We start from the raw sequence: 27013 nt of genomic DNA, 5'->3' as shown, positions 1-27013 counted from the left end.
ATGTCTCGCCTTTACCTTTGGTCCCCACTGCTCCTCCTTTCGTGGCCACCGTTGTGGCTTCTGGTCCAGGTAGCTCAGGCGTCGGACTGGGCCCAGGACCATGTCCCCCTGACCTCCGACCCCCCAGGGCTGACCTCTGAACAGCTCACTGGCTCGCCCCATGTGCTTGCACCCTCGGCAGAGCCGGGGGGCTTTGCTTACTTGACGGCCCTCCTCTCCAGCCCAGATGTCGCCCCGCCAGTCAGGAGTAACGGAGACTTTCGTTCCAGACCCAGACTTGGATTCAGTTGGTGAAGTTGCCTGCAAGGCCAGATCACTTTTTCTGTTGACCAGCAGCATCTGAATGACAGGCTAAGGCAGCATCAGAATTTCCCAGAGGTGCCTCTGGTGCTAGTTGGGATCAGAGTCAGGGCTTAGTTCTGCCTGTACTCCAAAGGAAGGTTGAGAAGATAGGTCCAGATCAGGCTGAAGATCACCAATTATTTGAACTACTTGTCCCACCTCTAGGTAGCAAGAGGTCAAAACCAACCAAATTTGTTGTTTCACCCCCAAACTAGAAGAAAGATCTGTTTCAGCACCGACAAGCTTGCAAACTTAGTGTTGGAACTAGGGGCCAGTCTGAAGAACTCAGCAACTGGAACAGTGGCAGGATAATCATTCGATCCCGGTGTGAGTGTCTTTTATCCTAATCTACCTGAAGATTTTGTAGAGGACCCAGATCTACCTACTGAGCCCCCTGAGGAGGTGGAATCCTCACCCCAGGAAGAGGCCCCTGCTCAGCATCCGACAGCCACAGAAGAGGTAGAATCACCTCCACTTGAGCAGGAGGCTCTGTTTCAGCCTCCAGAGGCCCCTGAGGAAATGGAAACTTCAAGCCTTCAGGAGGCCCTCCTAGCCCAAGCTTCGGAGACACTTAAGGAGGCTGGAGGGCAGCCATCAGCACATCATAGGGTAAATGAAGCTCAGCAGTCAGGCTGGCACAGTGTCACTGTGACACCTCTGGATCTGGCCCTTACCATAACGCCAGAGGTCCCTAAAAAGGTTGAACCTGCTCCAGTCCAGCAGGATGCCTTATTGCAGGCTCCAGAGAGCCCTGAGGAGTCTGAAACTCCTCCAGTCCTGGAGGAGGTCCCACCTCAGCCTCCAGAGCGCCCCGAAGAGGTTGACTCTTCACTCCAGCAGGAGACCCAAGCTCAGCCTCCAGAGCGCCCTGAGGAGGTAGAACCTTCCTCAGTCCAGCTAGGGTCCCCAGCTCATGCCCCAGGGTTCCCTACCCAGGATGTACTTCAGAGGCCAGAGAGCGATGAGCTAAGAAGCTCCGCGTCATCGGCCACATCCCATTCATTTGCACTTGCCCAATGCGACACCTCAGCCTCTGGATTTGGGACTTACCATTACTCCAGAGCCTACTAAGGAAGCTGAGTCAACTACAGCCCAGCAGGAGGCCCTTCCTCAGCCTGTTGAGCACCCTGAGGAGATGGAATCTTCTCCAACCCAGCAGGAGACCTCAGAGAAGCCTCCAGAGCCTCCTGGGGAGGCCGAGCCTTTGAGTGAGCAGGAGCCACCAGCTCAGCCTTCAGAGCCTCTTGGGGAAGATGAACCGTTTCCAACCCAGCTGGAGACCCCAGTGCAGCTCTCAGAGTCTTTGGAAGAAGCTGAAACTTCTCCAACCCAGGAAGGGACCCCAGCTCTGTCTGCAGGAGAGGTAGAACCTTCTGCAACCCTGCAGGAGCAACCAGCTCAGCCTCCAGAGCCGCCTTCTGGGGAGGCGGAGCCTTTGCCAGCTCAACAGGAACAGCCAGCTCAACCTCCAGAGCATCATGAAGTGACAGTTTCACCTCCAAGTCACCATCATGCTCAGCAGTCAAATGTAGCCAATGTCACTGTCAAGCCTGTGGATGTGGGGCTTACCATAAGCACAGAAGCCAGCCCAGAGGTGGGACCGTCTCCAAATCCGCCCAAGCCTTCCACTCAGCCGTCGGTGTCCCACACCAGTGTGGGATTTTCTACAACCCAGCATGAGGCTCCCACGCTGCCTCCACAGCCACCTGAGGAAGTTGAACCTTTGCCAGTTCAACAAGAGGCTCCGGATCAATCTCCAGAAGCTGCTACCGTTCATGAGGAGGCCCCGGGTCAGCATCCAGAGGCTCCTGGTAAGGTTGAATCCTCCCCAGCTCAGCATCCAGAGATCTCTAATGAGTATGTAGCTGTCGCTCCAGAGCATCACATGACAACAGTTTCTCCGCTAAGTCAGGATCAAGCTCAGCTTCCGCAGCGGCCCAGCAGTGTCACTGTTAAACCTGTGGATCTTGTGCTCACCTTAAGTCCAGCATCCAGTAATGAGGTTGAAGCTTTTCCACTGCCACCAGAAACCTCGGTGCAGTCTGCGGTGTCCCCGGAGCAGTTGCAACTGTTGTCAGGCCAGCAGGAGTTTTCAGGTCAGCATTCAGCCCCAGCTCGGCCTGAAGAGGTTCCTGCGGAAACCGAACCTCCTCCCAGCCATCAGGAGCACCCAGCTCAGCCTCCAGAGGCCTCTGCAGAGGTCGAAGCTCAGCCTTCAGTAAATGAAAAGGCGACATTCTCACCTCCAGGTCCCGGTGAAGTGCAACGTCCAGGGTTGTCTAGTGCCACAGGGAAACCTTTGGATCTGGCGCTTGTCTTAACTCTAGAGCCCACTAAGGAGGTGGAAACCTCTCCAGTGCAGCAGGAGGGCCCTGCTCAGACTCTAGATCCCCCTGGGGGAATGGAGCTTTCTTTAGTCCAGGAGGAGGCCCCAGCTCAGTCTCCCGTTCCCCTTGGGGCCCCAGCTGCATCTCCACAGCCCCTGAAGGAGGGAGAACCTTCTGCCACACAGCAGGAGCTTCAGGCTCAGCCGTCAGAGCCTCCCGAGAAGGTGGAACCATTTTTAGCCTCTCAAGGGCCCCTCCCCGAACTTCTGCAGTCCCCTGGGCATACAGAGGCTTCCTCGATCCAACAGGAGCTTTTGGAACCCCTCAAAGAGACGGACCCTTCTTCAGTCCAGCAGGGGGCCCCGCCTCAGCCTCCAGAGCCACCTAAGGAGGTGGAGGCACAAAGTCCAGTGCATCCTGGGATGACGGTTCCGACGCTTGGACAGGACCAGGCTCCGCCGAGTGTCGCAGTTAAACCTCCAGAACCTGCTATGGAGGCTGACCATCCCACAGCCCTGCAGCAGACGACAGCTCCTCCAACATACCTCGAGGCGACACTTCCACATCCAGAGCAGCTTCAGGCTCAGCGTCCATACCTGACGGAAGTCACAGTTCAACCTTCAGACCTGGAACTGACCATAAGTGCAGAACCCGCTAAGGGGGATGAACCTTCTGCAGCCACGCAGGAGACCCCAGCTCAGACTCTGGAGCCACCTAAAGAGGTTGTGGTCCAGCCTCCATTGTATCAGTCTGTGACGAATGCAGCGCCAGGTCAGGACCAAGCTCCATATCCAACATTGCCCAATGCCCCGGTTCAGCCTTTGGACGTGGTGCTTACTGTGACTCCAGAACCTACCACGGAGGTTGAACATCCTACAACTCCCCCCCCAAACCCCACTGAGGCGACGCTTCCACGTCCAGAGCAGGTTCAGCATCAGCATCCAGCCTTGACTGAAGTCACGGTTCAGCCTCTGGACCTGGGACTTAGCATAACAACGGAACCCACGAAGGAGGAGGAACCTTCTCCAGCCACGCAGGAGACCCTAACCCAGCCTCCCGTAAGTCAGAGCCAAACAGTTCTACCACCACATCAGGGTCAGGCTGAGCTTCCAACGTCACCCAGTGTCACAAGTAAGCCTGTGGACCAGGAGCCTACCACAACTGCAGAACTCACCACGGAGGCTGAACATTCTACAGGCCTGCAGCAGACTACAGCTCCCCCTATAGAACACCCTGAGACGACACTTCCACATGCAGACCTGACTCAAGTCACAGTTCAACCTGTGGACGTGGAACTGACTGAAACCACAGGATCCGGTGTGGAGGCTGAACCTCCTCCAGCCGAGCAAGAGACCCCACCTCAGCCTCCAGAGCCATTGCATCAGGAGGTGACAGTTCCAGCTCCAAGTGAGGATCAAAGTCAGGAGCCTACCACCACTCTACGCCCTACTGCAGAGGCTGAACCTTCTACAGTCCTGCAAGAGACGACATCTCCCACTCCAGAATACCCTGCGGTGACACTTCCTTACCCAGGCCTGACTCAAGTCACAGCTCCACCTGTTAGCATAACTTCTCAGCCAGGGTCAACTGAGACAATCCTTCCTTCTGCGCAGTCTTCGGTGGTGCACTCCGCCCAATACCCCCCAGAAAAGGAGCAGTCAGAACAGAGTGTCGTCGCAGAGCACGTCGACATATGTGAGCTGTGTACCTGCAGAAATGAGACGCTGTCGTGCACTGGACTCAGCCCAAATCAGAGGCTCCGCAGTGTGCCTGTTCTAGGGCCCAAGAGCTACAACCACACCTTCACCGTCTTGTAAGAATGGTTTGGTTTTTTTTTCTTTGGGGGGGGGGGTGGGGGCCGCCGGTGGCGTATGGAGGTTCCCAGGCTAGGGGTGGAATCGGAGCTGGAGCTGCCGGCCTACACCACAGCCACAGCAACGCCAGATCTGAGCCGCGTCTGCGACCTACACCACAGCTCATGGCAACACCGGATCCTTAACCCACTGAGCGAGGCCAGGGACGGAACCTGCGTCCTCATGGATGCTAGTCAGCTTCGTTTCCTCTGAGCCACGACGGAATTCCAAGAATTGCCTTTCCTCATTTGTTCTCTGCATCCCGCCTGGCATGGCAGCCTCTCTTCCAGGTCTTTCTCATCTCCCCAGCCCGTGTTGACTGACTTTCTGTCTTCACTTTTTGTTTGTCAGCGATTCCCTATCTTCGTTCTTCTCACTGTTGTTCCCTCTTCTCCAGTCTGTTCCATATGATTGCCCTTATTCTTTCTCATTCTCCATTTTTTACCCCATTAGTTCGTTAACATCTACTCTTCTCCTGGCTTTGCTCCATCCTCTTCACAGTAACGTGTCCCTTTCCCCATGTCATTGGTGAGAATACAACAAAGGGCTTAAGAGTGGGGATTCTGGAACCAGACTTTGTGGGTTTGAACCCAGGTCAGTCATTTATTAGCTTTTTGACTTACTTTCCGCATCTGTAAAGTGGGAATTATGATAGTCACCATCTCACAGAATCGAGACGTGTTGGGCAATTTAGATGAGTTAAGACAGGTGAAGCTTTCATGTCAGTGCCTAGCATGTATTTGATTGTTAGCTATTTTTTTCCTGTGGCCACACCCACAGCACGTGAAAGTTCCCTGGCTAGGGGTCGATGCAGAGCTCCAGCTGTCAGCCTACAGCACAGCCACAGCAACGCGGGATCTGAGCCGCATCTGCGACCTACACCACAGCTCACGGCAACCCCGGATCCTTAACCCACTGAGCGGGGTCAGGGGTCGAACCCTCATCCTCATGGATACCAGTCGGGTTCGTTAACCGCTGAGCCACGAAGGGAACTCCCACTTGTTAGCTATTGTTATGATTATTCAGTCCCTCTGTTATATCTAGAACGCATCTTTGTCACCTGGCTTTCTCTATGTGGTACCCATTTTGTGCCAAATCAGGGCTAAATACTGTGAGAGCCACGGAAGTGTGGCGTTGTCTCCAGAACAGGACAGTGATATGTGGGAAGAAGAGGAATATGCCTTTAAAAGGGCGGCGATATATAACGAGGTGTTAGAAGAGCTATAGAAAGGTACCGTAACGCATCCAGCACCGGTCCTCACTGGGGTGTGGCGGCCAGGGAAAGCTGCATGGATAAGCTGCAACTTTAGCTGGGACTTAAAGATTAGCTGTGAGTTGTTAGAGAAAAAGTAGGGGGTAGAGTTCGGGCCTCAGTGTGGCTGTAGCGGTGATCAGGATTTCATCGATCGGTCTGGCTGCCAAGAGCTGGGTCAGGCAACAGCGAAAGATGTGATTATGGAAAACCCTTGACTGTCGGCCACGGAGGTTTGGAAGTTAACGCCCTTAAGATACGGGTGCCATGCAAAGTTTCTAAGCAAGAGACACAGATGATGGATGGAAACAAGGGGGTTATTTTCGGTTCCATATGCAGAGTGATCTAGAGGGGAAAAGGTGAATTCAGGGAGACCACAGTGAATGCTGCACTGAAATCTAGGAGTAAAGTGAGAAGTTGGAGTGGTTGTGATGGAAGTAGAAAGGAACTGCTGAGAGCACCACGAAGGAAGAACTGACAAGATTTAGCAGTTGACTGGAGCTGGGGCGGGGAGTCCAGGAAAGGGAAAAAGCTCGTATGTTGATGCGAGGGATGGTGTAACCGGTGGAAACACAGCAGTCTGGAAGGAGAACCCGTTGGAGGGAGGCGAGCGGAGTTTTGGGCCTCGGGTACTGGTGAGCATAAAGCAATCAGGAGGCTTCTGTTTGAGTGGAACTGTCCCCTAGGCAGATGGGCCTACAGGTATCTGTTTGGACTTACCCACCCCACGCATAAGAAAACTCCCGTTACTATTTGGATGTATGTCTTACCTTCCAGTCTCTTTCCTTTTTGTTTTTCCCCAGTGAGGTCATGACTTTCCTCCTTGTTCAGTGTGCTTTTTCCTGTGCAGTATGTCTGAGAGAGATTTCTGTGCTGGTCCCTCTAATTTCTGACTGCCTTTACCCTTCTAATACCTGGAGAGATTCAGAGGCCACTGAGCCAAAGCGTGGGTGTTGCCTGACTTAGGATTTCTTTGTTTGGCTGATACTGATACGTTTTTGCTATTTTTTTCTCATTGATTTGTCCAAGGAGTCATTTCAGTTTTTATTTATTTATTTATTTATTTTGCTTCTTAGGGCCACAGCTGCGGCACATGGAAGTTCCCAGGCTAGGGGTCGAATCAGGGCTACAGTTGCCGTTCTGCGCCGCAGCCAAAGCAATGCCAGATCCAAGCCATGTCAGTGACCTACGTGGCACACGCCAGATCCTTAACCGACTGAGCGAGGCCAGGGATCGAACCTGCATCCTCGTGGATACTAGTCAGATTTGTTTCTGCTGAGCCATGACAGGAACGCCCAGAAGGAGTCATTTGAGGTGACTGGGGGGAAAAAAACTTACATTCAGAGTAATTGGCATTATCTATCCAAGGAATTGGACAGATAGGAAGTCAGGTTCCGAGGTAATGCCTCCTTGTTGGTGCCAGTGGCCTCGCATTGCGTCTTTACTAACGGTGCCCACTTGGAAGCTGAAAAGCTGCGGAAATTAGAAAGCTGGTCTCTTCTGCATTTGAATAGTCCCCACAAGGTGGCCATGATTCTCTTACTTATCCTCTTTATTCTTTTGCTGCCTATTAAAGTTATGAACTATGTTTCTTCACAGAGATTTCCAAGGAAACGCTATTTCTTACATTGATGGAAATACATGGAAGGCATTCCAGTGGGTTGAGACACTGTGAGTATATTCTCTCCAAATATGAATATAACATCTTCCATTGTAAGGTCCTTCTTGGCCCATAATTTTGAGGTCAGAAGCTGTGAGAAAAGTATTTCCCTCTCCATATTTCAAAGCAATCTATTGACTGAAATTCTATGTGTGTGTGTGTGTCTGTCTGTCTTTCTTTCTCTTCCTTCTTCCTTCCTTCCTTCCTTCCTTCCTCCTTCCCTCCTTCCTTCCCTCCTTCCCTCCTTCCTTCCTTTCTTCTTTCTTTCTTTCTTCCTTAGGGCCATACCCACAGCTTATGGAAATTCCCAGGCTAGGGGTTGAATTGGAGCTGTAGCCGCAGGCCTACGCCACAGCCACAGCAACATGAGATCTGAGCTGTATCTGCGACTTACACTGCACCTCACAGTTACACTGGATCCTCAACCCACTGAGCAGGGCCAGGGCCTGAACCCGCATCCTCACAGACACTATGGTGGGTTCGTAACCTGCTGAGCCACAATGGGAACTCCAATTTTTTTTAATTGACAGATTTGCTAAATATTATTTGTAGTTTTTATTGTCCATGATGGTATCTGACTTGGAGATTTTATTTCTCAAACTTGTAAGAAAAATGAAAGTCATTTGGCACAAGAGATAGATAACGTTAGTTTCCTCTGGGGAGTGGAGCGTGCTGGTAGATTGAGGGTCAGGGGTCAGAGCAAAACCTTGGATTGTGTCCTCCATACCTTTGGAATTTTGAGCCAGGTGAGTATATATATATATATATATATATATATATATATATATATATATGCTACATAATTTTAAAAACTAAATTGAAATTTACAATATTTAAAAAGCATGTGTTTGGGAGTCTAGTGAGGTTTGAGGATTTCTAAATTAGCTTGAGGTTTGTATCTTATAAACAGAGGTTCCTAACTTGGGGTCACTGGTTACCCAGGGCAGGATTTCTTAACCTACCCCCAGTCCCCACCTATATCTCATTGGCAATATGTAGAAGCTCTGTCCTTGGGGTAATGTTTTTAACTGTATAATAAGGTAAGGCGTTCCCATTGTGGCTCAGCAGTAACAAACCCTCCTAGGATCCATGAGGATGCGGGTTTGATCCCTGGCCTTACTCAGTGGGTTAAGGATCCGGCGTTGCCGTGAACTATGGTGTAGGTCGCAGACGCAGCGTGGATCTGGCGTTGCTGTGGCTGTGGGTGGCGGCTGCGGCTGGCGGCTGCAGCTCTGATTCAACCCCTAGCTTGGGAACTGCATGTGCCATGGGTGCGGCCCTAAAAAGACAACAACAACAACAACAACAAAACCCACATGAACCCTGGAGTTATGCTACCACAAGTCAAAGAACTATGAGCAATCAGGAGAGGGGCCTGGAACAGATCCTTCTAGGAACTTCAGAGAGGGCGTGGCCCTGCCAACATCTTGGTCTCAGACTTCTCACTTACAGAACTGAGAGACAATAAATTTCTATTAAAAAAATCAATCAATAAATGTATAATAAGTTCAAGTATCTAGAAAGACAAAGGAAACCAATTATATTGAAATGGTTTTCATAATATTTTTCAAATTAATGATATATATTCAACTAATGAGTTCCTGGCGAGCTCAGTAGAAACGAATTTGACTAGCATCCATGAGAACGCAGGTTCGATCCCTGTCCTTGCTCAGTGGGTTAAGGATCTGGCGTTGCCGAGGGCTGTGGTGTAGGTCGCAGATGCTGCTTGGATCCTGTGTTGTTGTGGCTATGGTGTAGGCCAGCAGCTACAGCCCTGATTTGACCCCTAGCCATGGGTACAGTCCTAGAAAAAGGTGGGGGGGGGGGCAACAAATAAAATTAATGATATAGTAATAAATATGCTACGCTTAACTCAAAGCCCAAGATACAGTGGTAGGGCTAATAACTACTATAACTGCAGGGCAGCGATGAGAATAAATGATAGTTCAAGATATGTGCAAGAGAAGTATTAACAGAGGAATTGAGAGGATGAGAGTCTTGTGGGGGTGTGGGGGGGAGCATATGTACAATCAAGATTTAAAGGTATTACGCTTCTTAAGATTTATTTGGTTTATCTGACATGAACCAGGGAAAAGGAAAAATCAGGAATCAGACCTCACTTAGGAGGAGCTTTGCATTGTTGGGAAGTAACAATAGTAGTGGGAGTTGCATGAATGGGCCTGCGGACAGTGCCAGACAGGGTGAGTCCTAAGCCCATTATGTGGTTCCGGTTCATGCGCTCCTCACAACAGCCCGGTGGGGGAAGGTATCATTATCCCCATGAAGAAGCCGAGTCTTGGCGAAATGAAGCATGTTGGCTCAGGTCTCTCTCTTCATGAAGTGGGGGAGCCAACGTTTGAACCAAGGCCTTTGGAGCCCTGCGCTCCTGTGTCGAACCACTAGGCTGTATTACAGCCACCGTTTACTTCATAGCCACTGTGTTTTGGGTTCCTTACATGCACCAGTACATGCAACTGCTGACATTTTCATTAGGATGTGTGTGAAAAAAAAAGATCTGCAACAAATGTGTGATATGAAATGATCTGTGATTTCTCCTGGGGACCAAATTCACCGTGTTGCTGTCCACTGTGGTTTGTTGCCTACATTCACAGTGGAAGGAAATGCTCATTTTCGTTAGAGATTTGTGAAAATTGGGATGTAATTTGATTTCCCATCCAAGTGCGGCCCTCTGAATTCAGTCTACTCTATTCACAGACCTCTGCCATAGAAGGATAGCCCACAAATGGAAATTGCTTGCATACCTTTGCATGTGTTCAAGAAAGTTCAGTTTCCTAGGGAAAAGGACCATTGCTCTTATGAAATTCTCAAGGGATTCTTGTCTCAAAAGATTGAGATTTTATACATAAGTGTAGAATTTCAAGTGTGTAAAAAGTTAAAATATATAGAAAAACAAAGGGATGCTGGTGGTATTCTTTCTTGACATGAATGGTGTTACACGAGAGGATTTGTTTTGTAATTATTAAACTGAACAGTTACGTATATTTTAGGCACATTTTCCCGTTTTTGTTTGTTTGTTTTGTCTTTTGAGGGCCACACCTGTGGCACAGGGAGGTTTCCAGGCTAGGGGTCCAATCGGAGCCGTGGCCGCCAGCCTGCACCACAGCCACAGCAACACAGGGTCCGAGCCGCATCTGCAATATACACCACAGCTCATGACAATGCCAGATCCTTGATCCACTGAGCAAGGCCAGGGATCGAACCTGCGTCGTCATGGATGCTAGTCGGGTTTGCTAACTGCTGAGACATGATGGGAACTCCCACATTTTAGCTTTTTAAAAAAATTTAACGTGGGCAAAAAATCAAAGGACTTCATATGCAGCCCTAACCCTCCTGTAGTTCTGTATGGGGCTTCCCAATATGGTTTGGGGAAAGAGAAGAGAAGGGCAGCTCTGTATATTAATTTTGTATCCTGCGACTTTGCCAAGTTCATTGATGAGCTCTTTAACAGTTTTCTGGTAGTCTTTAGGATTCTCTAGGTATAGTATCGTGTCATCTGCACATAGTGATGGTTTTACTTCTTCCTTTCCAGTTTGGATTCCTTTTATCTCTTTTACTTCTCTGATTGCTGTGGCTGGGACTTCCAAAACGATGTTGAATAGTAGTGGCGAGAGCGGACATCCTTGTCTTGTTCCTGATCTCAGTGGGAATTCTTTCAGCTTTTCACCACTGAGAATGATGATGTTAGCTCTGGGTTTGTCATATATGGCCTTTATTATGTTGAGGTAGGTTCCCTCTATGCCCACTTTCTGAAGGTTGTTTTGTTTTGTTTTGTTTTTTTCTATCAGAAATGGGTGTTGTGTTTTGTCACAGGCTTTTTCTGTGTCTATTGAGAGGGTCATACGGTTTTTATTCTTCAGTTTGTTAATGTGGTGTATCACACTGATTGATTTGTGGATTTTTTTTTATAATTTTTTTTAATTTTCCCACTGTACAGCAAGGGGGTCAGGTTATCCTTACATGTATACATTACAATTACATTTTTCCCCCACCCTTTCTTCTGTTGCAACATGAGTATCTAGACAAAGTTCTCAATGCTATTCAGCAGGATCTCCTTGTAAATCTATTCTAAGTTGTGTCTGATAAGCCCAAGCTCCTGATCCCTCCCACTCCCTCCCCCTCCCATCAGGCAGCCACAAGTCTCTTCTCCAAGTCCATGATTTTCTTTTCTGAGGAGATGTTCATTTGTGCTGGATATTAGATTCCAGTTATAAGTGATATCATATGGTATTTGTCTTTGTCTTTCTGGCTCATTTCACTCAGGATGAGATTCTCTAGCTCCATCCATGTTGCGGCAAATGGCATTATGTCATTCTTTTTTATGGCTGAGTAATATTCCATTGTGTATATATACCACGTCTTCCGAATCCAATCCTCTGTCGATGGACATTTGGGTTGTTTCCATGTCCTGGCTATTGTAAATAGTGCTGCAGTGAACATGCGGGTGCACGTGTCTCTTTTAAGTAGAGTTTTGTCCGGATAGATGCCCAAGAGTGGGATTGCGGGGTCATATGGAAGTTCTATGTATAGATTTCTAAGGTATCTCCAAACTGTTCTCCATAGTGGCTGTACCAGTTTACATTCCCACCAACAGTGCAGGAGGGTTCCCTTTTCTCCACAGCCCCTCCAGCACTTGTTATTTGTGGACTTATTAATGAGGGCCATTCTGACTGGTGTGAGGTGATATCTCATGGTAGTTTTGATTTGCATTTCTCTTATAATCAGCGATGTTGAGCATTTTTTCCTGTGTTTGTTGGCCATCTGTATATCTTCTTTGGAGAAATGTCTATTCAGGTCTTTTGCCCATTTTTCCATTGATTGATTGGTTTTTTTGCTGTTGGGTTGTATAAGTTGTTTATATATTCTAGAGATTAAGCCCTTGTCGGTTGCATCATTTGAAGCTGTTTTCTCCCATTCTGTAAGTTGTCTTTTTGTTTTCTTTTGGGTTTCCTTTGCTGTGCAAAAGCTTTTCAGTTTGATGAGGTCCCATGGGTTTATTTTTGCTCTAATTTCTATTGCTTTGGGAGACTGACCTGAGAAAATATTCATGATGTTGCTGTCAGAGAGTGTTTTGCCTATGTTCTCTTCTAGGAGTTTGATGGTGTCCTGTCGTATATTTAAGTCTTTCAGCCATTTTGAGTTTATTTTGGTGCATGGTGTGAGGGTGTGTTCTAGTTTCCTTGCTTTGCATGCAGCTAGCTGTCCAGGTTTCCCAGCAATGCTTGCTGAATAGACTTTCTTTTTCCCATTTGATGTTCTTGCCTCCCTTGTCAAAGATTAATTGACCATAGGTGTCAGGGTTTATTTCCGGATTCTCTATTCTGTTCCATTGGTCTGTCTGTCTGTTTTGATACCAGTACCACACTGTTTTGATGACTGTGGCTTTGTAGTATTTCTTGAAGTCTGGGAGAGTGATGCCTCCTGCTTGGTTTTTGTTTCTCAGGATTGCTTTGGCGATTCTGGGTCTTTTGTGGTTCCATATAAATGTTTGGATTGTTTGTTCTAGTTCTGTGAAAAATGTCCTGGGTCATTTGATAGGGATTGCATTGAATCTGTAGATTGCTTTGGGTAGTATGGCCATTTTTACAATATTGATTTTCTCAATCCAGGAACATGGAATATCTTTCCACTTCTTTACATCTTCTTTGATTTCTTTGATTAAAGTTTTATAGTTCTCGGCATATAGGTCCTTTACCTCCTTGGTCAGGTGTATTCCGAGGTATTTGATTTTGTGAGGTGCAATTTTAAAAGGTATTGTATTTTTGTATTCCTTTTCTAATATTTCATTGCTGGTATACAGAAATGCAACTGACTTCTGAATGTTAATCTTATATCCTGCTACTTTGCTGAATTTATTAATCGGTTCAAGGAGTTTTGGGGTTGAGTCCTTAGGGTTTTCTATGTATAGTATCATGTCATCTGCATACAGTGACAGTTTTATCTCTTCTCTTCCTATATGGATGCCTTTTATTTCTTTGGTTTGTCTAATTGCTGTGGCTAGGCCTTCCAAAACTATGTTGAAGAGCAGTGGTGAGAGTGGGCATCCCTGTCTTGTTCCAGATTGGAGTGAGAAGGCTTTCAGTTTTTCCCCATTGAGTATTATATTTGCTGTGGGTTTATCATAAATGGCTTTGATTATATTCAGAAATGTTCCCTCTATACCCACTTTGGCGAGGGTCTTGATCATGAATGGATGTTGGACTTTGTCAAATGCTTTTTCTGCGTCTATTGAGATGATCATATGATTTTTGACTTTTTTTTTGTTAATGTGGTGTATGATGCTGATTGATTTGCGTATGTTGAACCATCCTTGTGAACCTGGGATGAACCCAACCTGGTCATGGTGTATAATTTTTTTGGTATGTTGTTGGATTCGGTTGGCTAAGATTTTGTTGAGAATTTTTGCATCTATATTCATCAATGGTATTGGGTGATAGTTTTCTTTTTTGGTGGTATCTCTGTCTGGTTTTGGAATGAGGGTGACGGTGGCATCATGGAATGTCTTTGGGAGTATTCCTTCTTCTTCCACCTTTTGAAAGAGTTTAAGGAGGATGGGCACCAATTCCTCTTTATATGTTTGATAAAATTCACCTGTGAAGCCATCTGGTCCTGGACTTTTATTTGTAGGGAGTGATTTTATGACCTCTTCAATTTCATTTCTAGTGATCGGTCTGTTCAGTTGGTCTGTTTCTACTTGATTCAGTTTTGGCAGGCTGTAAGATTCTAGAAAATTGTCCATTTCTTCCAGATTGTCACACTTGTTGCCATATAGTTGTTCATAGTATTCTCTTATGGTTTTTTGTATTTCTGCTGTATCCGTTGTGATTTCTCCTTTTTCATTTATACTTTTGGTTATTTGGGTTCTTTCTCTCCTCTTTTTAGTGAGTCTGGCCAGGGGTTTGTCAATTTTGTTTACCTTTTCAAAGAACCAGCTCTTGGTTTTATTAATTTTCTCTATTGTTTTTTGAGTCTCTATTTTATTGATTTCTTCTTTGATCTTTATAATTTCCTTCCTTCTGCTGACTTTAGGCCTTTTTTGTTCTTCTTTTTCTAATTCGTTTAGGTGGAGGGTTAAGTTGTCAATTGGGATCTTTCTTCTTTTTTGAGAAAGGCCTGTATTGCTATAAATTTCCCTCTGAGCACTGCTTTCGCAGCATCCCATAGATTTTGAGCGGTTGTGTCTTCATTATCATTTGTTTCAAGGTAGTTTTTAATTTCTTTCTTGATTTCCTCATTGACCCATTGGTTTTTGAGTAGCATGTTGTTTAGCAGTAGGTTTTTTCTCTTTCCTTTTCCCATGGTTGGTTTATAATTTCATGGCATTGTGGTCAGAGAAGATACTTGAGATAATTTCTATGCTCCTAAATTCGTTGATATTAGCTTTGTGTCCCAAGATGTGGTCGATTCTTGAGAATGTTCCATGAGCATTTGAGAAGAATGTGTATTCTGCTTTTTTTTGGATGTAGTGTCCTGAAGATATCAATGAAGTCTAACTTTTCTATTGTTTCCTTTAGGATCTCTGTTGGTTTATTGGTTTTCTGTCTAGAGGATCTGTCCATTGATGTGAGGGGGGTATTAAGGTCTCCTACTATGATTGTATTCTCATCAATATCTCCCTTTATGTCTGTTAATATTTGTTGTATGTATCTGGGTGCTCCTGTATTTGGGGCATATATGTTGACGATAGTAACATCCTCTCCTTGGATGGATCCCTTAATCATTAAGTAGTGTCCTTCTTTGTCTTGCTTTATGTCTTTTGTTTTAAAGTCTATTTTGTCTGATATGAGCGTTGCGACTCCTTCTTTTCTGTATGTCTATTGGCGTGAAATATTTTTCCCCACCCTTTCACTTTCAATCTGTATGTATCTTTTGTCCTAAGGTGAGTTTCTTGTAGGCAGCATATTGAAGGTTTTTGCCTTTTTCTCCACTCAGCCACTCTGTGTCTTTTGATTGGGGCATTCAGTCCATTGACATTTAAGGTGATAATTGATAGATGATTATTTATTGCCATTTGAACCTCATGTTCCAGTTGATTCTATGGTTCTCCATTCTTCCTTTCTTTCTTTCTTTTTTTTTTTTGGTTGGATGGTCTCCTGTTATCTGCTTGAGTGTATTTTTTTTTTCATTTTTGCAAATGCAATATTTGGTTTTGGCTTGTGGTTGCCCTGTTTTTTAAGTATGCTAACCCCTTCCCATAATTGTGTGTTTTAGCCTGATGGTCCTGTAAGTTCAAACACTTCATTACTATATTAAAATTAAGAGGAGAAACATACAAACAACAACAAAAGGGTTATTTACTTCCTAACATCCCTTGCCCACATTTTATGGTTTTGATGACTCTTTTTTATTTTTTTCTTTTTAATTTTATTTTGTTTGAAGCATGGTCACGATTAAATCTGTATGCTGGCTTATTTGAGTGACTGCTCTCTGATTGCGGTTTCCTCAGTCCTAGTTCTTCCTCTTCTTTTTTTTTTTCTTTTCTTTTTTCTTCCCTTTCCTTCCTTTCTTTTGGTTTAGAGAAGCCCTTTCAATATTTCCTTTAACCTGGGTTTTGTGTTGCAGTATTCTTTAAGTTTTTGTTTGTTGGAAAAAATTTTATTTCTCCTTCTATTTTAAATGATATTCTTGCTGGATAGAGTATTCTAGGTTGCATATTTTTTCCTTTTAGCACTTTAAATATCTCTTGCCATTCCCTCCTGGCCTGTAGTGTTTCTGTAGAGAAGTCAGCTGATATTCTTACGGGGGTTCCCTTGTAGGTAACATTCTGTTTTTCTCTTGCTGCCTTAGGATCCTCTCTTTATCACTAACTTTGCCATTTTTATTATGATGTGTCTTGCTGTGGGTCTATTTGGGATTCAGTTTGTTTGGGGCCCTCTGTGCTTCTTGTATCTTGAACCCAGTACCCTTTAGATTTGGGAAGTTTCCAGCGATAATTTCTTCAAATATATTTTCCATCCCCTTATCTTTTCTACTCCTTCTGGAATTCCTATTATGCGTAGATTGGCCCGCTTTATATTATCCCATAGGTCTCTTATATTGCTTTCCAGTTTTTTGATTCGGTTTTCTGTCTGTTGACCGGATTGAGTGATTTCCATTATTCTATCTTCCATATCACTGATTCGTTCTTCTGCATTATTCATTCTGGTTTTTACTGCCCTTAGTTCAGTTTGCATCTCTGCCAATGAATGTTCTAGTTTTTCTTGGCTCCTCCTTATATTTTCTAGTTCCTTTCTGAGGGTATCTGCATTACTGTTCATATCTTCTCTTAATTCCTTCAGTATTTTCACTATTTCTCTTTTGAACTCCAGGTCTGTCAGACTGCAGAGATCTGTTTCATTGTTGACTGTTTTAGGTGAGTTCTCCTGTTGGTTTGACTGGGGGTGGTTTCTCAGCTTCTTCATCTTGCTTGTTGTTTTCTTTCTCCTGAGGGAGTTGTACTCTCCGTTATTCGGGCAGTGTTTGCCTTGTCACTGCCGTGGAATATTTCCTGAGGGCTGGCGTTGTTGGTCAATCTTTTTTGAGGCAGTGTGGCTTTTCTGGAGTGTTGATGGGGCTAACGGTGTTTCTTTGAAGCAAAGGAGGACTTCCTGAGGGCAGACAGGACTGGGAGGTCCACACCACGATGGTAGCAGATTTCACTTGGTCATGCAGATCTTGCTCTGGTGTTTTTAGGCTGTGGGGTTCTTGCAGGGGGTTGGCGGTGTTGGGCAGCTGTTCCTCAGGAGTGTGCAGCATCCCCTGGGGGCTGGAGCAGCTATCTGGGTCACTGAGAACCTAAGAGGCTCTTCCCTAGGGCAGCCCAACTCAGAGGGACGGCCTGCGAATGTAGGCGGATCTTTTCACAGTCTGGCCAAGCTTGTTGCAGCTTTTCTGGGCTGCAGGGGGTCCTCCAGGGGGCTGGTGGTGCTGAGCAGCTATTCCGTGGGAGTGGGGCACCCCCTGGGGGCTTGGGTGGGTAGCAGGGCCGTTGGAAACCCAAGAGGCTCCTCCCCAGGGCCAGCCTGACTCAGAAAAACTGTCCGAGAATTAGGCAGATCTATTCACGGCCTGGCTAGGCTTGTTCTAGCTTTTCTGGGCTGCAGGCCTTTTTCTCAGGGGGCTGGTGGTGTTTGGTGCTGCTCTGCGGAAGTGTAGCCCCTCCAAAGGGCAAGCAGGCCTGTGCAGGGACAGCCCCTGTGGTGGTAGGCTTCAGGCAATTGTTGAGGCCAGCCCTCCTGGATGGCAGGCAGCCCCAGGTTCGGCGAGAGCGTAGTGGGTGGTGGGGGTAGGGGGAGGGGATACACTGGGAAGCACAGCTTTCGGCTAGCTAGCGGGCCTGTAAGCTTGCTGTGGCGTGGGGGGTATTCTATGGGGACCCACCCCTTCTTCTCTCCCCTCCCCAGCACGGGCACAGACCAGGCTCTTCTCCCAGATTCCCTCTGATGCGGCTTTCCACTTCCCCGCCCCTAGAGTATTGCTCCCTTCCTCTGCGACAGCTTTGTTTTCTAGTCTCCCAGGCAGTCTCTGCCCCGTCAAATGGTTTCTAGACCTCCCAAGCAGTTTCCGCTCCGCCCTGCCCCCCCAGCCCGTTCTCGGGGACTATCCTCTGGAGCCGAGGTCTCGGTGCCCAGCCCCCACCCAGGCGTCCCCCGGCCCTTTCCCGGGGACTAACCTCTGGAGCTGAGGACTCGGTGCCCAGCCCCCACCCAGGCGTCTCAATTTTTGGTGACTGTGCCCGTAGTTCAGACAGTCCGTTCGGTTCTTGATCGGCTTTTCCATACTCCAACTTACTGCTACACTCTTCTCTGCATCTGGAGATTCCTCCGGTTCATTTGATCTTTCCCCCGTGTAGGTGACTTTCCAGGGTGCGGGATCCCTTTCTCCTCCGCAGTTCCCCTTCGGGAGCGCCCGTCCCGCTCAGATTCACCTTCTCTCACTCTCCTCTTTTCTCCCATTCTGCCCCGTAATGTCACGAACTTCTTGCCGTTATTGGAGTTTAGGTTCCTCTGCCAGCGATTGGTTGCTGTTCTGTGCGAGTCATTTATTCTGTAGATGTGCTTTTTTTGTTGTGTTTGTGGGAGAGAGGTATTCTAGGTATTCTAGGTATAAAAATTCTAGGTATTTTTAAATTTCCTCTTCGATTTATTCAGTGATCCATTGGTAGTTTAGTGGTGTGTTGTTTAGTCTCCACGTGTTTGTGGTTTTTGCAGATTTTTTCTTGTTGTTGATTTCCAGCCACAGAGCGTTGTGGTGGGAAAAGACGCTTGACGTGATTTCAATTTTCTTAAAGTTACTGAGGCTTGATTTGTAGCCCAGGATGTGATAAGTCTTAGAGAATGTTCCATGTGCACTTGAGAAGAATGTGTATTCTGTTGCTTTTGGGTGGCATGTCCTATTAAGTCCATCTGGTCTAAGGCTTCATTCGGTGCCTGTGTTTCCTTATTGATTTTCTGTCTGGATGATCTGTCCATTGCTGTAAGAGGGGTGTTAAAGTCCCCCACTGTGATTGTGTCATTGTCGGTTTGTCCTTTTAAGGTTGTTAGCCATTGCCTTACATATTGTGGTGATCCTATGTCGGGTGCGTAGATATTTAGAATTGTTATATGTCTTCTTCTTGGGTTGATCCTTTGATGATTAGGTAGTGACCTTCCTTGTCTCTTAAAATAGTCTTCATTTTAAGGTCTATTTTGTCCGATATGAGTAGTGCTACTCCAGCTTCTTTTGATTCCCATTTGCATGGGATATTTTCTTCCATCCTCTCGCTTTTGATTTGTATGTGTCCCTGGGAGTGAAGAGGGTCTCTTGAAGACAGCATATATGTGGGTCTTGTTTTTGTATCCATTCAGCCAGTCTGTGTCTTTTGGTTGGGGCATTTAGTCCATTATTAACATTTAAGGTAATTATTGGTATGTGTGTTCTTATTGCCATTGTGTTAATTGCTTTGGATTTGTTTTTGCTGCTCTTTTTTCTTCCCTTCTTCTCTTGTTCTCTCCTCTTGTGGTTTGATGACGATCTTTAGTGTTGTATTTGGGTTGATTTTTCTTATTGTTTGTGTATCAATTGTAGATTTTTGATTTGCAGCTGCTGTGAAGTTTTGATAGGAGAGTCTAAACATATACGAAACTGTTTTTTAAGTTGTTGGTCTCTTAATTGCAAGTGCATCTCCAGTGTCCTGCTTCCGTACCCTCCCCTTCTCACCATTTCTGACTTTGGTGGCATAATTGTGTGTGGATGATTTCGTATCTTTACTGTATATTATACCTTTACTGGTGAGCCTTGTCATTTGTGCTATTTTTGTTTCTGGTTGTGGCCTTCTCTTTCCTGCCTAGAGAAGTTCCTTTAGTATTTGTTGTGAAGCTGGTTTAGTGTTGCTGAATTCTCTTAGCTTTTGCTTATCTGTAAAAGCTTTTGATTTCTCCTTCAAATCTGAGTGAGAGCCTGTCTGGGTAAAGTAGTCTCAGTTGGAGGTTTTTTCCTTTCATCACGTTAAGTGTATCGTGCCACTCCCTTCTGGCCTGCAGAGTTTCTGCTGAGAAATCTGCTGATAGCCTTATTGGGGTTCCCTTGTATGTTATTTGTTTCTTTTCCCTAGCTGCTTTCAGTCTTTTCTCTTTGTCTTTAATTTTGGTCAGTTTGATTAATATGCATCTCAGGGGTGTTCCTCCTTGGGTTTATTTTATATGGTACTTGTGGTGCTTCCTGGATTTGAGTGAGTGGTTCCTTTCCTGTGTTAGGGAAGTTTTCGGCTATTATCTCTTTGAATGTTTTTTCTGTCCCTTTCTCTCTCTCTTTTCCTTCTGGCACCCCTATGATACGGATGTTGGTGCGTTTAACGTTGTCCCAGAGTTCTCTGAGACTCTCTTCATTTGTTTCCCGTCTTTTTTCTGTTCTGCATCAGCGATTTCCACTAGTCTGTCCTCCACCTGGCTTATTCATTCTTCCACCTCCTGTATTCTGCTGTTGGCTGCTTCTACATGAATTTTTTATTTCAGTTAACTGTATTTTGCAACTCTTCTTGCTTAAGTTTTATATCTTGTAATTCTTTGCTCAATGTTTCCTGTACATTGTCCATCTTTGCCTCCAGTTTATTTCCAATGTCTTGCATCATCTTCAGCATCAGCAGTCTAAAGTCTTTTTCCTGGAGGCTGAGAATCTCCTGATCACTTGGCTGTTTTTCTGTTTTTTTTTTTTTTTTTCTTTCTCCCTTCTCTGGGTATAGTTGGCTGTCTTTCCTTTTTATAGGTTTTTGGTGTGGTGACCTTTTTACAGATGGTAGAGTTGTAGCCTCTCTCACTTCTGGTGTCTGCCCCCCTTGTGGCTGAAGTTGGTCTGGGGGCTTGCAGTAGGCTTCCTGATGGGAAGGAGTGGTGCCTGCCCACTGGTAGGTGGAGCTGATTCCTATCCCTCTGGTGGGTGGGGCTTTGTCTCTGGGTGAGATTAGAGGCAGAGGCTGTGTGCCTGGGGGGTCTTTAGGCAGCCTGTTTACCAATGATGGCTGGGGCTGTGATCCCACCTGGATTGTGGTTTGGCTTGGGGCTTCTCAGTGCTGATGGGCGGGTCCAGATTTTTCCCAAATGGCCACCTCCAGAGAAAGGCACACTGATGAATATTCCCAAGAGCTTTGCTTCCAATGTCCTTCCCCCACAACAAGCCACATTCATGCCCTGTTTTCCCAGGAGATCCTCCAAGAACTGCAGTCAGGTATGACCCAGAGTCCTCTGGAGCTTTTGCTTTTCCCTGGGACCCAGCGCAGGCAGAAGTCTGTGTGTGCCTTTTAAGAATGGGGTCTCTGTTTCCCCCAGTCCCATGGAGCTCTTGCACACAAGCCCCTCTGGCCTTCAGTGCCAGATGCTTGGGGAGCTTTCTCCAATGCCAGATCCCCAGGCATGGGGACTTGACGTGGGGCTCAGAACTCTCACTCCTGTGGGTGAGTCTCTGTGAACCAGTTCCTTTCCAGTCTGTGGGGCGTCCCACCCAGGAGGTATGGGGTTGCTTCTATGGCATAATCGCCCCTCCTACCTCCTGATGTGGCCTCCTCTTTGTCTTCTGGAGTAGGATATATTTTTGAACGTTTCCAGTCCATTTGGTTGAAGATTGCTCAGCGTTTGGTTGTAATTTTGTTGTTTTTAGGAGAGAAGTTGAGCTCCAGTCCTTCTATTCCGCCATCTTAATCCCGTCTCCACTGGGTTTCCCACTGTCAATCCTTTGGGTTCTGCAGTTCCTGCCAGTCAGGCAAAAGTTGCTGTCTTTTTGAGGCTCCTGCTAGCTCTGCAGCATGGCGGAGACATTTCCCCAGGACTCTCAGCTCTGCCTCGGGAGCAAGGGGTCCCGGCATGTGCTCTTCCTTATCCCACACTCGCCCCAGAACTCCAAGGCCTACACTCAGCCCCTGAGCAGCCTTCGGGGTCACCCGATGCCCCCGCCAGCTGAACCATGAGGTGGAGGCGGAGGCGGCAGGCCCCAGCAAGGAGCACAACCAGCTCTGCAAGGTTGATGCCAACCAGAGCTGAACTCTAACAGAGACTTTGTGGTCTAAAGAGTAGACATTAACTATGTGATTTGGTGGGAAGATTGGATGGGTTGGGGTGTGTGTGCGAGAGAGAGAGAGAGAGAGAGAGAGAGAGAGAGAGAGAGAGATGATGGGGGGAGGGGAGAGGGGGAGAGAGAGAGCAGGGGAGGGAGAGAAGGACACAAAGGAGGGCATGAGAAGAAAGGCTGAAATGAAAATAAGAGTAGGGAGTTCCCTGGTGGCCTAGCAGTTATGGATCTGATGTTATCACTGCAGTGGTTCTGATTACAGCTGTGGTGCAGGTTTGATCCCTGGCCTGAGAACTTCCACATGCTATGGGCACAGTCAAAAATTTTTTGAAAATAAATTATATTAAAACAGAGCAGAGATCACCATCCCTAAGTTAAATAAGACTTGGGTTGTGAGGGAACATGGTGGAGGATGTTGTGAGAAAAAGAATACATGTGTGTATGACTGCTTCACTTTGCTGTAGAGTAGAAATTGACAGACCACTGTAAATCCATTATAATGGAAAAAATAAAAATCATCTTAAAACAATGGGGGTGGGAGTTCCTGCTGTGGCACAGTAGGTTAAGAGTCCTACTGCAGTGGCTCAGGTGTCTGAGAGGTGAGGGTTTGATCCCTGGCCAGGCACAGTGGGTTAAAGGATCCAATATTTGGTGCAGCCACGGTGTAGGTGGCAGCTGCCACTCAGATTCAATCCCTAGCCTGTGTGTGGCCATAACCATTTTTAAAAAAATAATAATAAATAAATAGAAAGGAATTAGGGGAGTCCCATCGTGGCTCAGTGGTTACCAATCCGGCTAGGAACCATGGGGTTGCAGGTTCAATCCCTGGCCTTGCTCAGTGGGTTAAGGATCCGGCGTTGCCATGAGCTGTGGCGTAGGTCACAGACGCGGCTCAGATCCAGCATTGCTGTAGCTCTCGTGTAGCTACAGTTCTGATTCGACTGCTAGCCTGGGAACCTCCATGTGCTGCTAGTATGGCCCTAAAAAGATATTTAAAAAAAAAAAAAAGTATTACGGTGTTTAGGTGTCACCATTGCCCATGTTTTCCCCACATCTGGGAGTCGGTCCTATGTAGTAAATAGTTGTAGTTATTTTGCATTTTGATCCAGAAATAACCTTTTCATTTTTTCAGAATTCTCAGGGATAATGCTTTGACCGAGTTACATAAGGATTCCTTTGAAGGCTTGCTGTCCCTCCGGTATTTGTAAGTTAATTAGTTAATCATATGTACTTATGAGTTCTTATCTATACAGTAGAGTATCTATAAAGTAATTAATGGGTTCTAGATAGATCATCTCAACAATTTCTCCCAGCCAGAAAATTGTACAATTCTGTAAGTCTGCGTAGGGCCCCAGCCCATCTCTAGTTAAATATCTGCCAGGCATTTAAATTTTTTAAATTATGGAGACAAGATATAAATAGAAAAACACCCTTTGGTTGTAGAGGAAGAGTGGTAATGAGGCCTGAGCCATTATACACAGGCACATGAACCTTAGAAGTGTTCCTCTATCATCCCTTTATATTGAGTTTATGGTGAGCCATGGGTCAAATCTTGCCCTTGGTCCACTTTTATTTAGAGAGTCCACAAGTTGAGGATGATTTTTAAAGGGCTGTGAATGAAAAAAAGCGAGAGAGAAAGAAAGAGAAATATGCAACAAACTGTATGTGGCCTGCAAATCCTAAATATCTGGCTTTTATAGAAAGGTTTGAAAAAGTTAGTATAGTAAGACAAGAGGAATTAAAGTTAACCTCTCAACTTGTCACCTATAGGACAAGAAAATATACATCATGTCGATTAATATGAATGCCACAAACTCATAATTTTGGTAATTGAACCTAAATGAACATTTAAATATTTAAGCAGATGAATTATGTAAATAGTATTGTCAAGAACACATTAAGGTGGAGTTCCTGTCATGACTCAGTGGTTAACAAATCCAACTAGGAATTGTGAGGTTTCGGGTTCGATCCCTGGCCTCGCTCATTGGGTTAAGGGTCTGGTGTTGCCATGAGCTGTGGTGTAGGTCGCAGACGCAGCTCGGATCTGGCGTTGCTGTGGCTGTGGCGTAGGCCGGTGGATAGAGCTCCGATTGGACCCCTAGCCTGGGAACCTCCACATGCCGCAGGAGTGGCCCTAGAAAAGGCAAAAAAAACAGAAAACAAAAAACAAAACCAATCTATAAAAAAGCTGAAAAAGAATGTGTCAGGCCCTGTGCCTAGTGTGGTAGACATAAGGGTGGGTAAGACAGGATTCCTTCTAGCCACCGGTGATCTCACCGGAAAAATACACATGTAAGTGCAGACCGTACTAGAGAAGCACTGAAGGATGACAGAGTGCTGTAGAGGCCCGAAGAGGGAGCCATGAAGTAAGAAAACTGCACTTCTTTTAAAACAGTCATTTCCTCCCTATTTCTCTTATTTACTCCCCAGATGTATGTTTATTTTGTAAATATCAGCATTTGCTTTATGTCCATGCATTGGCTTAAAAAGGAGAGACGAGGAGTTCCCGTCATGGTGCCACATAAAGGAATCTGACTAGGAACCGTGAGGTTGCGGGTTCGATCCCTGGCCTTGCTCAGCAGGTTAAGGATCTTGCTTGGCTGTGAGCTGTGATGTAGGTCACAGACCGGGCTAGGATCTGGAGTTGCCGTAGCATAGGCTGGCAGCTGTACTTCCGATTAGACCCCTAGCCTGGGAACCTTCATATGCTGCAGGTTCGGCCCTAAGAAGCAAAAAAAAAAAAAAAAAAAGACAATGCACATGAGCACGATCTAGTCCATACTTTTAGGTGTTTATGCTGAGAGGAACTGGGCTGCAAAAGAGGCTATCTTCCAAAGAAGAAGTAGATCAGGGCAGTGAGTGCTATGAGTTGTTTTGGCACATGGAAGAGGGAAAAAAGATCCAAAAAATTGGATCAGGGGAGATAACTGTTTACAAAAACAGTGCTGTTTAAATGAGACAGGAAAGGCCCTTGGGTATCATGAGACATTGTGGGAAGAATAAGCTTGCAAAGGCAAGTGGGAGAAAGGCAAAACACGGGAAAAATCCTTTTGAGTACCTGTAGAGTACAAGTGGGAGAGTGGGCGATTAGAGCCTGATCCTCTAGGGTTTGGGAGGCTGAGCCAAGGATAACCCACCCTGTCACGTTACCAGAGCAGAGCTCTAGAACAATCTTTAGCCTGCAACAGAGTCAATCCGTTGGAGGCTTGTTAAAACACAAGCTCCAGGGAGTTCTCGTCCTGGCTCAGTGGTTAATGAACCCGAATAGCATCCATGAGGATGCAGGTTCAATCCCTGGCCTTGCTCAGTGGGTTAAGGATCTGGCTTTGCCTTGAGTTGTGGTGTAGGTCACAGTCGAGGCTCGGATCCCGCATTGCTGTGGCTGTGGGGTAGGCTGGCAGCCGTACCTCCTATTAGAGCCCTACCCTGGGAACCTCCATATGCCGTGTGTGTGGCCCTGGAAAGATGAAAAGAAAAGGAAAAAAAACCCCGCAAGCTCCATCCCCATAGTTACCGATTCAATTGGTGCAGAGTAGCGCTGAGTATGTGTATCTTCAGTAAGTTCCCAAATGATGCTGATATTTGAGAATCACCTGTGTAGAGTTGATGTGGTGATTGTGTAGAGGATGGCTTAGAAAGGGAGAGACTAGTGATGCAAACACCAGTCAGAAGACAGTTATACCCACCCAGACGAAATGAGAGACTAAGCTGGAATCGTTAGGACGTAAGATAGCTACAGTCAACAGTGAGTGTTTTCAAGTGAAAGTCAGTATGAAAAAAAAAGTATAGTACTGGGTTAGTTTGGAGTTACATGTTAATGAGAGGAGTACCTTCCTTTCAAGTTGTATCGAAGGATATGTTTTTATTTTATTTTATTTTATTTTAAGGGCCACACCTGTGGCATAGGGAGTTCCCCAGGCTAGGGTTCTAAGGGTCAAATTGGAGCTGCAGCCTCCGGACTACAACAGCAAGGCCAGATCCCAGCCGTGTCTGTGACCTACACCACAGCTCACAATTCCCTAACCCACTGAGTGAGACCAGGGATGGAACCTGCATCCTCCTGGATGCCGGTCAGATTTGTTTCTGCCTGAGCCACGATGGGAGCTCCCAAGAAGGATATCTTTGATTTCTTCTGGTGTTGAATTGGCCTAGAAAAACATGATGAAACTGGGAGGGGTGTAAATGTAAGAATATTCTTTTTAGCTGTAAGAAATTATATGTGGAGATTAAAACTTTGAGCTCATAATCTAGACTTCGACGAGACCATGAAAGGTCATCTAATCAAGTCTTCTGCTCTTGGGAAAGCTTACCTCCAAGATCTATCAAGGTCTATAGTTGTATATTTTGCTTATGAAGCTCGTGAAGGTGTGACACTTAAGAGAGGTGAAGAGAGGGTTAGGGGCTCTGGAAGGCTCAAGTCACATTTCCTAAGGTTTAGTGTTGAGACAAAAGCTGCTTATTCATTGGTATCATTCTAAGCCCTACTGGCTATTCCTACTAATTGGAAATGTACTAGCTAATTGAGGCGCTATTTTCCTTTTCCTTTTCCTAGGGACTTATCCTGCAACAAAATACAATCTATTGAAAGACGTACATTTGAATCGCTACCTTTTTTGCAATATGTGTAAGTTGCAAATATCAACGTCATTATGTTGGAATTGTTATAAAGACTATTTGTTTAATGAAAGTAATTTGTTACTCATTTTGGAATACTAAAATTGCTACAAAAACGATGGAGGAAATCTCTTTTTGTCTCTAGTAAAGATTAGCCTGGGAATTATTGCACATATCGGAGTGACTAATCATAGAGCAGTGGCTCTCAACCAGGGTGATTTTGCATGCAGGCGACATTTGGCAATGCCTGGAGACATTTTTGGCTGTCAGAACGGTAGATATACTGCTGGCATCCAGTGGACAGAGGCCAGAGATGCTGCCACACATCCTGCAGTGTACAGGAGAGCCCCTAACAAAGAACTATCCAGCCCCAGATGTCAAGCGTGCTGCCCTTCTCTGGAGAAATAAAGATCACGAGGCACAAATATTT

At 46.0% G+C, this 27013-nt stretch overlaps 2 protein-coding genes across 2 annotated transcripts; both read left to right on the top strand.

Annotated features, from left to right (window-relative positions):
- LOC125113825 (leucine-rich repeat-containing protein 37A-like) lies at nucleotides 1–3095 on the top strand. The gene is made up of 5 exons (XM_047756781.1): nucleotides 1–247; nucleotides 1317–2153; nucleotides 2370–2438; nucleotides 2808–2893; nucleotides 2958–3095. The coding sequence occupies exons 1-5, from the start codon at nucleotides 1–3 to the stop codon at nucleotides 3093–3095; spliced, it is 1377 nt and encodes a 458-aa protein (XP_047612737.1).
- Nucleotides 3092–26775, top strand: LOC125113824 (leucine-rich repeat-containing protein 37A2-like). Its single transcript, XM_047756780.1, has 4 exons — nucleotides 3092–4482; nucleotides 7374–7445; nucleotides 23102–23173; nucleotides 26522–26775. The coding sequence occupies exons 1-4, from the start codon at nucleotides 3092–3094 to the stop codon at nucleotides 26595–26597; spliced, it is 1611 nt and encodes a 536-aa protein (XP_047612736.1). The 3' UTR covers nucleotides 26598–26775.
- Nucleotides 26776–27013: the final 238 nt, after the last annotated feature.

The sequence above is a fragment of the Phacochoerus africanus genome, chromosome 14 (genome assembly GCF_016906955.1).
Source record: "Phacochoerus africanus isolate WHEZ1 chromosome 14, ROS_Pafr_v1, whole genome shotgun sequence".
NCBI lineage: Eukaryota > Metazoa > Chordata > Mammalia > Artiodactyla > Suidae > Phacochoerus > Phacochoerus africanus.
The sequence above is the reverse complement of the archived record's forward strand: the minus strand, read 5'-3'. Positions and strand labels throughout refer to the sequence as shown.

Coding starts and splice junctions, on each gene's coding strand:
- LOC125113825 (XM_047756781.1), top strand. CDS start 1: ATGTCTCGCCTTTACCTTTGGTCCCCACTGCTCCTCCTTTCGTGGCCA. Junction 2,154..2,369: donor TCAGCATCCAGAGGCTCCTG/GTAAGGTTGAAT, acceptor CACTGCCACCAG/AAACCTCGGTGCAGTCTGCG. Junction 2,894..2,957: donor CGTCAGAGCCTCCCGAGAAG/GTGGAACCATTT, acceptor CTGGGCATACAG/AGGCTTCCTCGATCCAACAG.
- LOC125113824 (XM_047756780.1), top strand. CDS start 3,092: ATGACGGTTCCGACGCTTGGACAGGACCAGGCTCCGCCGAGTGTCGCA. Junction 4,483..7,373: donor AACCACACCTTCACCGTCTT/GTAAGAATGGTT, acceptor GTTTCTTCACAG/AGATTTCCAAGGAAACGCTA. Junction 7,446..23,101: donor TTCCAGTGGGTTGAGACACT/GTGAGTATATTC, acceptor TCATTTTTTCAG/AATTCTCAGGGATAATGCTT.